Source organism: Antedon mediterranea, chromosome 7 (genome assembly GCF_964355755.1).
Source record: "Antedon mediterranea chromosome 7, ecAntMedi1.1, whole genome shotgun sequence".
Classification (NCBI taxonomy): domain Eukaryota; kingdom Metazoa; phylum Echinodermata; class Crinoidea; order Comatulida; family Antedonidae; genus Antedon; species Antedon mediterranea.
This window is the reverse complement of record NC_092676.1, coordinates 22,474,765-22,489,134: the sequence shown is the minus strand read 5'-3', so window position 1 is coordinate 22,489,134 and position 14,370 is coordinate 22,474,765. Positions and strand designations below refer to the sequence as shown.

Below are 14,370 nucleotides of genomic sequence, written 5' to 3'. Positions count from 1 at the left end.
TCAATTTTCACTATATTTTAATTTTTTTTATCGTAATTGAGTTACACTCAAATTTAAAAGATGAGGGCTGAGTAAACGGAACCAGTGGTCGCACTCTAACTTATACTGGACGACTAAGGACGTACCTTAGTATAATCCCACCATGTGACTCCCAGGAAAAATCCGCCGTTTTCTCACAAATACAGTATCTAATTTCTCTATATTTTTAAAATCGTAAATGAGTTACACTCAAATTTAAAAGATGAGGGCTGAGTAAACGGGACAGTGGTCCCACTCTAACTTATACTGGACGACTAAGGAGGCACCCTAGTATAATGCCACCAAGTGACTCTCAGGAACAATCCGCCGTTTTCTCACAAATACAGTATCAAATTTTACTATATTTTAAAAATCGTAAATGAGTTACACTCAAATTTAAAAGATGAGGGCTGAGTAAACGGGACCAGTGGTCCCACTCTAACTTATACTGGACGACTAAGGGGGTACCCTAGTATAATCCCACCAAGTGACTCTAAGGAACAATCCGCCGTTTTCTCACAAATACAGTATCAAATTTCACTATATTTTAAAAATCGTAAATGAGTTACACTCAAATTTTAAAGATGAGGGCTGAGTAAACGGGACCAGTGGTCCCACTCTAACTTATACTGGACAACTAAGAAGGTACCCTAGTATAATCCCACAAAGTGACTCCCAGGAACAATCCGCCATTTTCTCACAAATACAGTATCAAATTTCACTATATTTTTAAAAATCGTAAATGAGTTACACTCAAATTTTAAAGATGAGGGCTTAGTAAACGGGACCAGTGGTCCCACTATAACTTATACTGGACGACTAAGGGTACGGTGTACCCTAGTATAATCCCACCAAGTGACTCTCAGGAACAATCCGCCGTTTTCTCACAAATACAGTTTCAAATTTCACTATATTTTAAAAATCGTAAATGAGTTACATTCAAATTTTAAAGATGAGGGCTTAGTAAACGGGACCAGTGGTCCCACTATAACTTATACTGGACGACTAAGGGGGTACCCTAGTATAATCCCACCAAGTGACTCCAAGGAACAATCCGCCATTTTCTCACAAATACAGTATCAAATTTCACTATATTTTAAAAATCGTAAATGAGTTACACTCAAATTTTAAAGATGAGGGCTGAGTAAACCGGACCAGTGGTCCCACTCTAACTAATACTGGACGACTAAGGAGGTACCCTAGTATAATCCCACCAACTGACTCCCAGGAACAATCCGCCGTTTTCTCACAAATACAGTATCAAATTTCACTATATTTTAAAATATTAATCGTAATTGAGTTACACTAAAAAACTTTAAAGATGAGGGCTGAGTAAACGGAACCAGTGGTCGCACTCTAACTTATACTGGACGACTAAGGACGTACCCTAGTATAATCCCACCAAGTGACTCCCAGGAACAATCCGCCATTTTCTCACAAATACAGTATCAATTTTCACTATATTTTAAAAATGTTATCGTAATTGAGTTACACTCAAATTTAAAAGATGAGGGCTGAGTAAACGGGACCAGTGGTCCCACTCTAACTTATAGTGGACGGATATGGAGGTTCCCTAGTATAATCCCACCAAGTGACTCCCAGGAACAATCCGCCATTTTCTTACAAATACAGTATCAAATTTCACTATATTTTAAAATATTAATCGTAATTGAGTTACACTCAAATTTAAGAGATGACGGTTTAGTAAACGAGGCCAGTGGTCCCACTCTAACTTATACTGGACGACTAAGGAGGTACCCTAGTACAATCCCACCAAGTGACTCCCAGGAACAATCCGCCATTTTCTCACAAATACAGTATCAAATTTCACTATATTTTAAAATATTAATCGTAATTGAGTTACACTCAAATTTAAGAGATGACGGTTTAGTAAACGAGGCCAGTGGTCCCACTCTAACTTATACTGGACGACTAAGGAGGTACCCTAGTACAATCCCACCAAGTGACTCCCAGGAACAATCCGCCATTTTCTCACAAATACAGTATCAATTTTCACTATATTTTAAAATTTTTATCGTAATTGAGTTACACTCAAATTTAAAAGATGAGGGCTGAGTAAACGGGACCAGTGGTCGCACTCTAACTTATACTGGACGACTAATGACGTACCCTAGTATAATCCCACCATGTGACTCCCAGAAACAATCCGCCGTTTTCTCACAAATACAGTATCAAATTTCACTATATTTTTAAAATCGTAAATGAGTTACACTCAAATTTAAAAGATGAGGGCTTAGAGTAAACGGGACCAGTGGTCCCACTTTAACTTATACTGGACGACTAAGGGGATACCCTAGTATAATCCCACCAAATGACTTTCAGGAACAATCCGCCGTTTTCTCACAAATACAGTATCAAATTTCACTATATTTTAAAATTTTTATCGTAATTGAGTTACACTCAAATTTAAAAGATGAGGGCTGAGTAAACGGGACCAGTGGTCGCACTCTAACTTATACTGGACGACTAATGACGTACCCTAGTATAATCCCACCATGTGACTCCCAGAAACAATCCGCCGTTTTCTCACAAATACAGTATCAAATTTCACTATATTTTAAAAATCGTAAATGAGTTACACTCAAATTTAAAAGATGAGGGCTTAGAGTAAACGGGACCAGTGGTCCCACTTTAACTTATACTGGACGACTAAGGGGGTACCCTAGTATAATCCCACCAAATGACTCTCAGGAACAATCCGCCGTTTTCTCACAAATACAGTATCAAATTTCACTATATTTTTAAAATCGTAAATGAGTTACACTCAAATTTTAAAGATGAGGGCTGAGTAAACGGGACCAGTGGTCCCACTCTAACTTATACTGGACAACTAAGGAGGTACCCTAGTATAATCCCACCAAGTGACTCCCAGGAACAATCCGCCATTTTTTCACAAATACAGTATCAAATTTCACTATATTTTTTAAATCGTAAATGAGTTACACTCAAATTTAAAAGATGAGGGCTGAGTAAACTGTACCAGTGGTCCCACTCTAACTTATCCTGTACGACTTAGGAGGCACCCTAGTATAATCCCACCAAGTGACTCTCAGGAACAATCCGCCATTTTCTCACCAATACAGTTTCAAATTTAACTATATTTTAAAAATTGTAATTGAGTTACACTCAAATTTTAAAGATGAGGGCTGAGTAAACGGGACCAGTGGTCGCACTCTAACTTATACTGGACGACTAAGGGGGTACCCTAGTATAATCCCACCAAGTGACTCCCAGGAACAATCCGCCATTTTCTCACAAATACAGTTTCAAATTTAACTATATTTTAAAAATCATAATTGAGTTACACTCAAATTTTAAAGATGAGGGCTGAGTAAACGGGACCAGTGGTCCCACTCTAACTTATACTGGACGACTAAGGGGGTACCCTAGTATAATCCCACCAAGTGAATCCCAGGAACAATCTGCCGTTTTTCTCACAAATATTTAATTCCTAATACCATAAAAGCCATAAGTAACAATGAAAATGTAAAGAATGCACAAACGGCGTTTCATAGTTATTGTTGGCTGGAAAAAATAAAAGTGGGCTGGCTTATTGTTGGCTGGCTTATTGTTGGCTAGCTTGACACAAGCTACGATCGAGGTTTAGGTGAGAAAGTTTAGAAAACGGCAAAACTACCCAGTCGAAAGAATGGTATGTTTAAAAAAACGATGAAAATGTTTATTTGGTAGAGATTACTGAATTTCCTGTAAAGAGACAGTACTAATAAATAGGGTCAAATCGGCTCCAGACCGCCTACTACTTTAGCCTAGCTAGTACTAGTAGTAGGTCCGGCCTACCTAGCCTAGCCCTAGAGGCTAGTGTGGTGGGTTCACCGATTAGTATGCCTACTACTACTAGGCCTAGGCTAGTACTAGGCCTAGCCTACTCTAGCCTAACTAGGCCTAGGCCCTTGTAGTACTAGTCTATGCGATGCTTATAAACGGCGCCCTATAATATTATTATATATGTAATTGTAGGCCTAGAGCAGGGAGTTGTTATTAGACTAATATTAATAACAACTCCCTGCCTAGAGGCTATAAACTGTATACTGTAGCTTATAATAATGTGATGTTGTTCGATTTATATAGCGCTTTAGTTACAATCAAAAGATTGTCCTAAAGCGCTGAGAGAAAAAATCCCTGGCCTAATCTAGTAATTAATAGATAGACGATTTTTGTTTTACGGAAACCATCTTGCAGATGGTGTCTGATCATTTTGGCCGCCAGTCATTTCGGCCGCCGGTTATGGAATTGCCAAATTCATGAAACGCCAAAAAGGACAAAATATGTATTGTTAATTTCGGCCACCAGAATTGTAATTATTCTTGAATATGTATGACACGCCATGTGTGTTAAAATGTTAATATTTTACTAGGCCTAAATACTGTATTATTAAGCCGAATCGGCGGTCTTCAATTCCAGAAACAGCAGCGATTTTATAGTGTGCACATTGCCATCACTACAGTGAATATTAATGATATTTTTTTAATAAGAAGGAGGTGATGCTGAAGTTTTTTTTATGTGCCAGTCAAAAACACTTAACTTGATTCATATTAAAAAAAACACATTTTTCCAAAGCACACACATCTTCGGGACTTGTAAAATAAATAAAAAAATAAACATTAAATCAATATTCATTTGGACCAAAATATTCAAACGGTAAAATACCGTAACTAATATAACTTTAAATCTATGCCTACGGCAAAAACAAAATGTATTTAGCCCATTGCACAACTGATCTCTAGTTTAAATGACCATAGTTCTCTGTGGCGTTCCATAGATTTGATAAAGTTATTTTTTTTCACTGTAATACTGTACAGTTAATGAGTTATTTCTGGCTATTTCAATTTGGCGCGCCATACCTGGCGGCCGAAATGATCATGCCATATTTTGTCCTTTTTGGAGTTTCATGAATTTGGGCGTTCCATAACCGGCGGCCGAAATGATTGGCGGCCGAAATGCACTGTGACCTTGCAGATGACAAACAGTCGCAAAAAAAAGAACATATTCGTCCTGGCCTAGCTAGGCTACATACAGTAACTAAGCCTAATCGTTTTCAAGGAATTTCAGGACGACTTGCTAATTAAATAATCATACCTTCTGAATGGAGGGCCGTATGAGAAAAACAATTTCTGTAAAATTTGCTTTAAAAAGATTGGCCTATATAACTGTGTGATTGAAAAAGATTGTTTTCACTGCTTAAAATCCATGGAGAAAAAATGTTTGTCACCACCGTTTTTCCGCGGTGCAGTCTTTCATAGTTATGTAGGCCAATCTTTTAAGAACATTTTACAGTAATTTTTATTAGGCCTAAATAAGAATTTTTTTTATTTTTTTTTTTCAAATTTGAGGAGAATGTGATCAGGAATTTTGATGTTGGTAATCAACAATACTACCTTTTAGCAGGACAAGATGGCAAGAGTGAAAATGAGAATAGAATTTCACTGACCTTGACTGATGGGAACAGTGCCTGGAAAGGACATTGTAAGACATTTTTTGTTGTTGTAATTAAGATTAGTGTAGAGGAGGGTTGTTGAACCCACAAATGTGAAAACGCCCACAAATGTGAAAACGCCCACAAATGTGAAAACAACCACAAATGTGAAAACGCATCACCCACAAATGTGAAAACAACCACAAATGTGAAAACGCATCACCCACAAATGTGAAAACAACCACAAATGTGAAAACGCATCAACCACAAATGTGAAAACAGCGCCCACAAATGTGAAAACGATCATCGCCCACAAATGTGATAACGCCCACAAATGTAAAAACAAGAGTGACTTTTTCGCCCACAAATGTAAAAAAATCAGATCAAATTTAATGCTAGATTCAGACAAACATTATATCATGATTGTATTGAGTTGTTTGTTCACGATACGTCTGTTAGGGTCGTCGTTAACACGTTGGATTATTATCATTTGCTGCTCGTGCGCGCGATATTTGCGCGTTAACTCGTTTGTTTAATGAACGTAATAGTTCAAGACGATATTTGTTATTTGCTGCGCGCGTGCACGATACTTCAAGGTCAAGGCCATGTTATATCATTGTTGCTTCTACTGTGTGGTTGTTGGCTTACTATTATGTACGTATAGTTATAAGTCGATGTTCGATATTTTTTTTTCGCGCACACGATACAACAAGGTCAAGGTTAAATTGCTACTTGTATGTAGTGTGTGGTTATTAACTCGTTGGCTTACTGTTATGTACGTATAGTTCAAAGTCGATGCTCGATTCGATGTTTTGGGCGCGTACACGATACTACAAAATTGTTTGAGTCTAGCATTAAATTTCATCTGATTTTTTTTTTTTACATTTGTGGCCGAAAAATTCTCATTTTTTTTTACATTTGTGGGCGTTATCACATTTGTGGGCGATGATCGTTTTCACATTTGTGGGCGCTGTTTATTACATTTGTGGTTGATGCGTTTTCACATTTGTGGTTGTTTTCACATTTGTGGGTGATGCGTTTTCACATTTGTGGTTGTTTTCACATTTGTGGGTGATGCGTTTTCACATTTGTGGTTGTTTTCACATTTGTGGGCGTTTTTACATTTGTGGGTTCAACAAGGGTATACACACACTATTAGACGCACACTACTACACCCTACAAGCAAAGTGTAAAAGTCCTTTATCCGAAAAGACTGAACTATGGCCTGAGGAGTGCTTTGAAGCTGTCACTATTATGGCTACAGTAGGTATTGCATTGCAGATTAAGATTCTAGAGACAGGGGTCAAAGTTGTAGAATATGGGATTAAATTCTGTACCATTGAAATATTGAAGTACAACAAAATATGAAATCAATTTCTAAAGCAATTGATACATTTCTGATTGTGTTTTTTTACAGTGTCTCAAAATGACATAAAGACCCTGTCTGAAGAAGTTAAGATGGATTTGGCTGATTTTACAGCACAAACACAGAGTGCTTTGTTTCAAAGGGAAACCAAACATATAGCATTTCAGTATGATGTATGTATTTAATATCTGTCAATTCTCCTATGGGATGGCATTTATCAATCTTATAATATCAAGATAGTTAAGCAATACTTAAAAAACTTAAACTTAGCTTTTTTACCAGACCAGTCTTTGTTATCGTAAGGAACAAATGTTGTCATTGAAGTTAAGCATAGATTCCAACTATTTTTATCTTGATTTTGGCTAGATTGTCCTGCTTTTTGATGTTATGTCCCGACCAATACTGAATTATCAGGCATTTAAAAATATTTTATCATTGAAAGTTATAAATCACTGCACCAACTTCATGTAAGCCTTTTTCAGATGCAATTTAATTAACAATTTTCATAACTATCTGTACGTCTGCCTATGTGGTGTGATAATGCATGTGCTGTATAATGTTATAATTGCACTCAATAGCTTTTCTTCTATTTAGGTTAAAGATAGTGTTTTGGATAAAGTATTTTCTTGGAAAAAAGTGATGGCAGGTGGAATAAAGGTATTATGTTCGCACTTTATAATTACACATTTAATGGTCATGTGTGGCTTCCCCTGATTTTAAAATTTGAGATGAAACTGCTGTTTAAAACCTACCTCAATAGCTGAATATTCACAAGATAAGGAGCAGTTTGACCATACAGAAAAGATGCATGAAAATTGAAATACAACCTTAAGTTGCTGGGTAAATTTGTTTTCATTTACATGTGTAAATTGCAATCTAATCTGATTACACATGACACATGTATTAATTGTGTTTACAATAGCAACAAAACCCTAGACTATTATTTATCTCTCTCCTTGTATTTATCAGTCCTCTCTATTGTAGCAATTCAATGAAGGAAAAACCTCCCATATACTTTTTAAATCAACTTTACTGTAGTTTACTGACGACGAAAATGATTATATTATTTTTAGTACCAACTTGGTTCAATCAAACTTACAGCTGTTGATGATACATGCACAGCCACTCAGGAGTTGTACACTTTTGCAATTAGTCAAATGAAAATTCTGCAAGACAGTATACGTACGTTAGAAAAAGAAAACGATCGTTTGTCGAGAGAAAGGAGAAAAGCAGTGCAGTTACTTGAACAGTGTTCAACAGCTAAGATAGATTTAGAAAATGACCTGTACTCTAAAGTAAGTTTAAATTTGTTTTGTAATACTTTTATTGTGATTTGTGTACCCCTCTGGTTAAACAGTTTTTTTTTACTGAAGCGGTCACCCAGTGTAAAGAACAAATAAATAAATAAAAGAAGTAAAATGATGGCCAGTATATTTACTTTACCTTTTATAATAAAATAAATATTGTCACCCTGAAAAAATTATATTTTTTTCAATTATTTGTTGTTGACTATGCCATTTTAATGTCAAATATTGTTATTCACGTTGCCGAATAATTGGATCGCTAAAAGAAATTATAAAGTGTAATTAAAGCCAAAAATAGTTAAAATAGTTAGAAAATTGTTTTTAGTTAAATTTTACTGTTTATTCTGTCTTTTCGTAAGTGAAATCATTTCTTTTTTCTTTAGTATAAAAAAACTTCATTAAAACTGCAAAATGGCCTATCCAAAGTCTGATTTATAAATCTTTATTTTTCATGATTTAGGGGACAATACATCTTTAAAATATTTTGATAAGGGCCTGGAGCTTTTGATTTCAGAAATTGGAGCAGACAAAGGGTTGTTAATGTAACATATCTATCAACACTTAATAGACAAGAAAGAAGACATTTATCATATTAAATATATATTAAAATTTCTATTCATGAAATTCAATACAAATTATAAGTTCTTCAATTTTTCTAAAACATTTTTTGTTTTCTTTTAAGTTTCAAGTTATCGTGAATGACAAGAAAGCTAAAATAAGACAGCTGCGAGAAAACTGTAAGTCACTGATCGCCGTTGTTTCATTGTATTTTATAGGCGGATAGTCCTGAAAGCATTCGCATCTCTGTTCTGTTTCATAGAACAGCGTGACACAAATGTTTTCCATGTGACCTTGCATAAATACAAGTTTAAAATGAGACTAGGTTATGATTGGTCATCTGGATCTCTTTTCCACGACCATTTTCATTGTTTTTTGGGTTTTCATGGTTTGCAATGAATTTTATTAGGAGCAACAACCAGGCCTTAAAAATAAGCATAATTAAAATATTTTCTGTAATATAATTGTATTAAATGTAATTTCTAAAATATTTCATACTAATGACCTCTTTGGTTTTAAAGTTCAATATATTGGGGGTTTTTTTTCAATGGAAAATCACATCAATTATTATTATTAGGCTCTTCAGTCAAAGACTGTTCTCCCAGGGGGCCCAGCTATGATCAGTGGCTGTGTGTGTGGGTAACCCCCCCCCCCCCCTACTCGTCTCGAAAGATGTACTAAGTTCTTTAAAGAAGACTCAAAAACAAATTAGCATTTAAATATTCAAATTTCCCAAATTTTATAATAAATATCCGTTATACCATAACAACAAAATTAATTTGTTGATTACAAACAAACATGGAGGTTCATATTAAGATATTTTATTAAAGTGAAGGACTCTGAAAATAAAAGAGAGAGAAATCAACAACAGAAGACGGATCAAACCACAATGGAGGTAGATATTAGTGATCATGAAGACAAAGAAGAAATTAGCACAGACGATGAATTTAGATTAAGGGTATGTTTTAACAAACAAATCCTAATTTGCACTTAAATTTTGAGCCTGTAAAAAATTAAACGACTCATTTAAAATATTTTATGCTGCATTTGTAGTTACAAATTGAAATAAGTATATACAGTATATGTATATCGTTAATATAAGAGACAAAGAGTTTGTTGTACAAAATTCAGCTATTAAGCTCTGTCTACACTATCAAACTTGATCAAATGGGATGTGCCCGTATACAGTATGGACACAATGATGTTATCACTACCATATTTGGCCACATCGCAATGGTGTATCAAACTGACTGAATGGTCCTGAGAAGGTTTAAAACTACATTTGAAAACCTCCCTGAGGCAGGTATCTTTAAGCTTGGTCGCACCAGAATGCAACACGACAGGCACAATGTAAGTGAGTTGAACCATCACATTCAAGCGGCAGTTTGGATGATCCATCACGTCACTTGCGTCCTTGCATTGCATCCTAGTGCATTGCATCTCAAGCTTTACTAGTAACAGATACAGTACTCTTAAAGCATTATATTTGTTTCCTGTTTTGCACTGCATTGTCTATCAAATGTGTATGCATGGGATGGCTCTTATAATTATTTCTGTTCTTCCATATTTTATTCTTCTTTTTTCAGGATGTGGAATTAAAACAGAAGACAAAAAAGCTAAAAGTTGATATGGTGGAGAATGATTCTCTCTTGTTGGACGATGATGACGATGAACTCACTACTATCCAAAGTTCATCGAGAAGGTGACTATCTTGTCGGTTTGTTCAAAGCTAGAGTCATCACATAATATACAAAAACTTGTATGCGCATGTACATAAATATAGGAGAAGGCCCTCTAGAGAAATTAGAACATCAACCTTTTGATTTGAGACGACTGGCAACTTGGACAGTCGGTCATCGCTTGGACCCTGAAACCATCAAAACTGTGTCGAGGTGGAGTGCGAGGAAACACGTCCCAATATCCCAACATGTGCACAATGAATTAACATGAGATACAATAGTCATTGCAAATCTAAAACTCCCTATAATAGTATGTTTATAACCTCACCACATTTCGTTTTTGTGACATTAGCTTTAATGTGTACAAATACTGTTTTTGCAGGAGGATACGTAAAACAGCTACAAAGAAGGTTCCAGATTCTGGAACATCTGTAATATTACCAACAAAAACAAAGCAAACAACAACAAGGTTTGTTTTACATGTGATTTATTTCATTCATCAAAACTTTACCATTAATATATAACAGTATGTTCACACATGAAATTTATTTAGATTAGTAAAACATATATTTGTATGTTTTTTTGACAACAGGACTCCATCTAGTAAAGCAAAAACACCACAAACAAGAAGGAACCACAGTTCCAGATCAAACCAGTCTGATCCGGATACAGATGATCTACTTAGTGAACTATAAACAGACAGCTAGATTTTATAAGATACCACATACGTAAAGAAACCACAGTTCCAGATCAAACCAGTCTGATCCAAATACAGATGATCTACTTGGTGAATAATAATTAGACAGGTAGTAGATCTTACAGGATACCACAAACAAGAAGTAACCACAGTTCCAGGTCAAACTGATCCGGATACAGATAATTTCCTTAATGAATTATAAACAGACAGCTAGATCTACTTAGTGAATTATAAATAGACAGTTAGATCATACAAGATACCACAAACAAGAAGTAGTCACAGTTCCAGATCAAACCAGTTTGATCCGGATATATATGATCTACTTAGTGTATTATAAACAGGCAGCTGGATATTACAAGATACCACAAACAAAAAGTAATCACAGTTCCAGATCAAACCAGTTTGATCCGGATACATATGATCTACTTAGTGAATTATAAACAGACAGATAGTACTGTAGATCAGAAGCTAGTAGGAACCACAATTCCAGATCAAATCATACAAATGATCCGAGTGTATTGTATTACAGCTAGTGTAGATCTTTCAAGATACTACAATCAAGGATAGTTCAAATCACTCTGAATTTTTGTCAAAATTATTTATAATGAATGATTGCAAGTTCCAGATAAAACCAGTCTGATCCAGATACAAAAAATTTGGTCAGTAAGTTATTGTAACTAGATATATATATATATATATATATATATATACACCAAACCAGTTCAATCTGGATTGACATTGTTCATCAGTAAACCAAAGTTACCTAGTATTTGTATTTCTTTGTATCAAATAGGTATTCCCTAATTCTAGTAAAACATGGATGCACTTGGAATGAATGACTCAGATACCCAAACTCTCCCGATAATCGTGTGAGTCTCCCGATGTCGCTGGATATTTTGTGTCCTCTTCCGCTAATGTGAGTTTCCTAATTTTGTGGATAATCAAAATAAATATCCTGATTTTGTATACAATTTTATTATTTTTAATTTTATAATATAAGTATATAATTATCTAGATACTAACTAAATAAATTCATCTGCTGTTTAATACCTTGAATTCAGTTGGCACCGCATTATCAGCCTTTTGGCACACCTGACATACCCATGTTTACTATTATACTGCAGTTGCCACTATCTTAACAAAAAAAATTGTTATAATGCCCTCTATAATTTTGACAGGCTTTCATAAACTTTCCGATATTTATTTTTCTGAGGTCTGTTGTTCTCAAATGTTCCAAATGTGTAGTATGTTCATTTTTATTTGGATATTTTTATCTGATAATGATGGAAAACAATTAATTGGAATCCGAGAAGATTGACAATTCCTAGTTTAATAATGCTTGTTTTAGGCTATTTACTGGTATGAAGGAAAATATTTACATCAGGCGTAATAAACATTCAATATTGTTAAAGATGTACTGTCCCTCAAAAACATGAAAAATGAAGATTAATAAATCAGCTTCTGTGAATAGGCCATTTCGTAGTTTTAATAAAGGTAATCACTTCTGTAGAAAAAGAAACAAAAAAATAATAATGTTTTCACTTATAAAAAGACAAACTAAATGGTTAATTCAGCCAAAATCCAATTGTCTGACAATTTTTTGCTTTAAATTATAGTTTTTTTAATAAGTTTTTTTTTTTTCGATCCCATTTTTGGTCAAATTGAATAATTATTATGTGACATTAAAATTCAACAAAAAAATTGTGAAAAGTTATTTTCGTTAGAGTAGGAAACTGCATAATTATGTTTTCTTCTTCCTACCTAAAACCTACCTACTGTAGGAAAATACTGAGTACGATGATATGACTGTCCACCCTTGCGTCATGCATCATACATATTCATTAAATGAGGAATAAAGATATTGAATAATTCATTGCTTTCTTCCGCATCTACTGATGTATGATCATATGATGCCCACACTTGCGTCACGCCTCATAAATATTCATTAAGCGAGGAATAAAGATATTGAATAATTCTTTGCTTTCTTCCGTGTATTCAATAAGTTAGAGGAATAAAGTTACTGAATAATTAATTGTTTTCTTCTGCGTCTACTGAGGTATTATGTTCCTCCAAATTATGCAATATGCAATGTTTAAATACTATGAAGCTAATTTTGTCGGTCCTGTGACCGTTCACTACACTTATCATCACTCTTTCCTCATAATCACAAGTTTCTTAAATGTGAAATTCTTCATATTTTTAAGAGAAATAACACACATGTACGATTGGTATACTGCCACTATAGCCTGTACTCAGCCGATTATGTGCTCCACTCCTCTCAAATCCTCTCTCTCCTTTTTAAAAATCTTGCCAATGCCCGCTGCCAGTTTCAATGAGGTGACCGGGAGGGATCCTATTTAAAAGCATATTATTCTTCATACGAATCTAGTATTTATAAAAAAAAAAAACCTAAGAAAAAATAAAAACGATGAAATCAATAATAGACGGAAACAGCTAACAAACTTTATACGTTTAATATTACTTTGAATATAAACAGTTATATGTTAAGAAATAAGGATGTTAACCTTTGAGTCAAAGTTTTCTATTAAATTAGCAAAACAGATGAATTTTCATTCTAATTAAATATTAACATGAACCATTACGCCTACTACTCCATCAGTGAAACTCTTCATTGGATGCATCTTGTGAAGTGATTTATCTAAATTATTAACACTTACTAGAAACGCTATGGTAGGTAATCTTTAAACAATTCAACTGTCAGATATTGGTACAAAGTTAGGTAAGAACATGTTTATCTTTAAAACTTTGTTGTCTGGTGAAAAAATAAAAGGGGTCCTAAACATATAAAACATACCGAAAAGCATGATGAAAACATCTTAAATATACTGTAGCATACATTAAGATGAACCATTAGGACTCCTATCAGCAAAACCTGAATACATCTGGTGAAATTATTTGTCTAAATTATTAAAACTCACTAGAAGTGCTAAACAAAATTCTTTAAACAAAACATTTAATTCTCACAAATTGAGCTGACTCGCAGAAGTAAAGTTAACTAGTAACACTCCGATATCGGTAAATTTGTGTACAAAGATGTCTATCTTTAACACCCTCGTGCTGTTGGTACCATTGCTGTTTTCTAGCTGTTATAGTTCCGATGTGAATGGTAAGATTAATTTACCATCTTATTTTCAAACATTCAAAAAATTGTATTTTTGAAATGAAAATTAATTTTGAGTAATCTTCATTTTTATATACTAATTATGTACGAATAAGTGAGTGAGTGAATGAGTGATTATAAATGGGGGTATCATCCATTTTTAAAATATTCA

The 14,370-nt window shown here is 34.4% G+C and overlaps 1 protein-coding gene across 3 annotated transcripts; it reads left to right on the top strand.

Moving 5' to 3' along the window:
- The first annotated feature begins 3,608 nt into the window (after positions 1 to 3,608).
- Positions 3,609 to 13,074, top strand: LOC140054255 (uncharacterized). Of its 3 annotated transcripts, none has more exons than XM_072099176.1 (10): positions 3,609 to 3,691; positions 5,446 to 5,523; positions 6,891 to 7,012; positions 7,434 to 7,496; positions 7,913 to 8,134; positions 8,826 to 8,880; positions 9,532 to 9,659; positions 10,288 to 10,403; positions 10,763 to 10,849; positions 10,973 to 13,074. In XM_072099176.1, the coding sequence occupies exons 3-10, from the start codon at positions 6,932 to 6,934 to the stop codon at positions 11,073 to 11,075; spliced, it is 855 nt and encodes a 284-aa protein (XP_071955277.1). In that variant the 5' UTR covers positions 3,609 to 3,691; positions 5,446 to 5,523; positions 6,891 to 6,931; the 3' UTR covers positions 11,076 to 13,074. The 3 variants fall into 3 exon arrangements, with proteins under 3 accessions (XP_071955277.1, XP_071955276.1, XP_071955275.1); XM_072099175.1 differs by having other exon boundaries at positions 5,394 to 5,523; XM_072099174.1 differs by having other exon boundaries at positions 3,611 to 3,691; positions 5,391 to 5,523.
- The last annotated feature ends 1,296 nt before the right edge of the window (positions 13,075 to 14,370 follow it).

Excerpts from the sequence above, each read along its gene's own strand:
- LOC140054255 (XM_072099174.1), top strand. Across the intron at positions 5,524-6,890 it reads CAGTGCCTGGAAAGGACATT|TGTCTCAAAATGACATAAAG; the intron begins GTAAGACATTTT and ends GTTTTTTTACAG. Across the intron at positions 7,013-7,433 it reads ATATAGCATTTCAGTATGAT|GTTAAAGATAGTGTTTTGGA; the intron begins GTATGTATTTAA and ends TCTTCTATTTAG.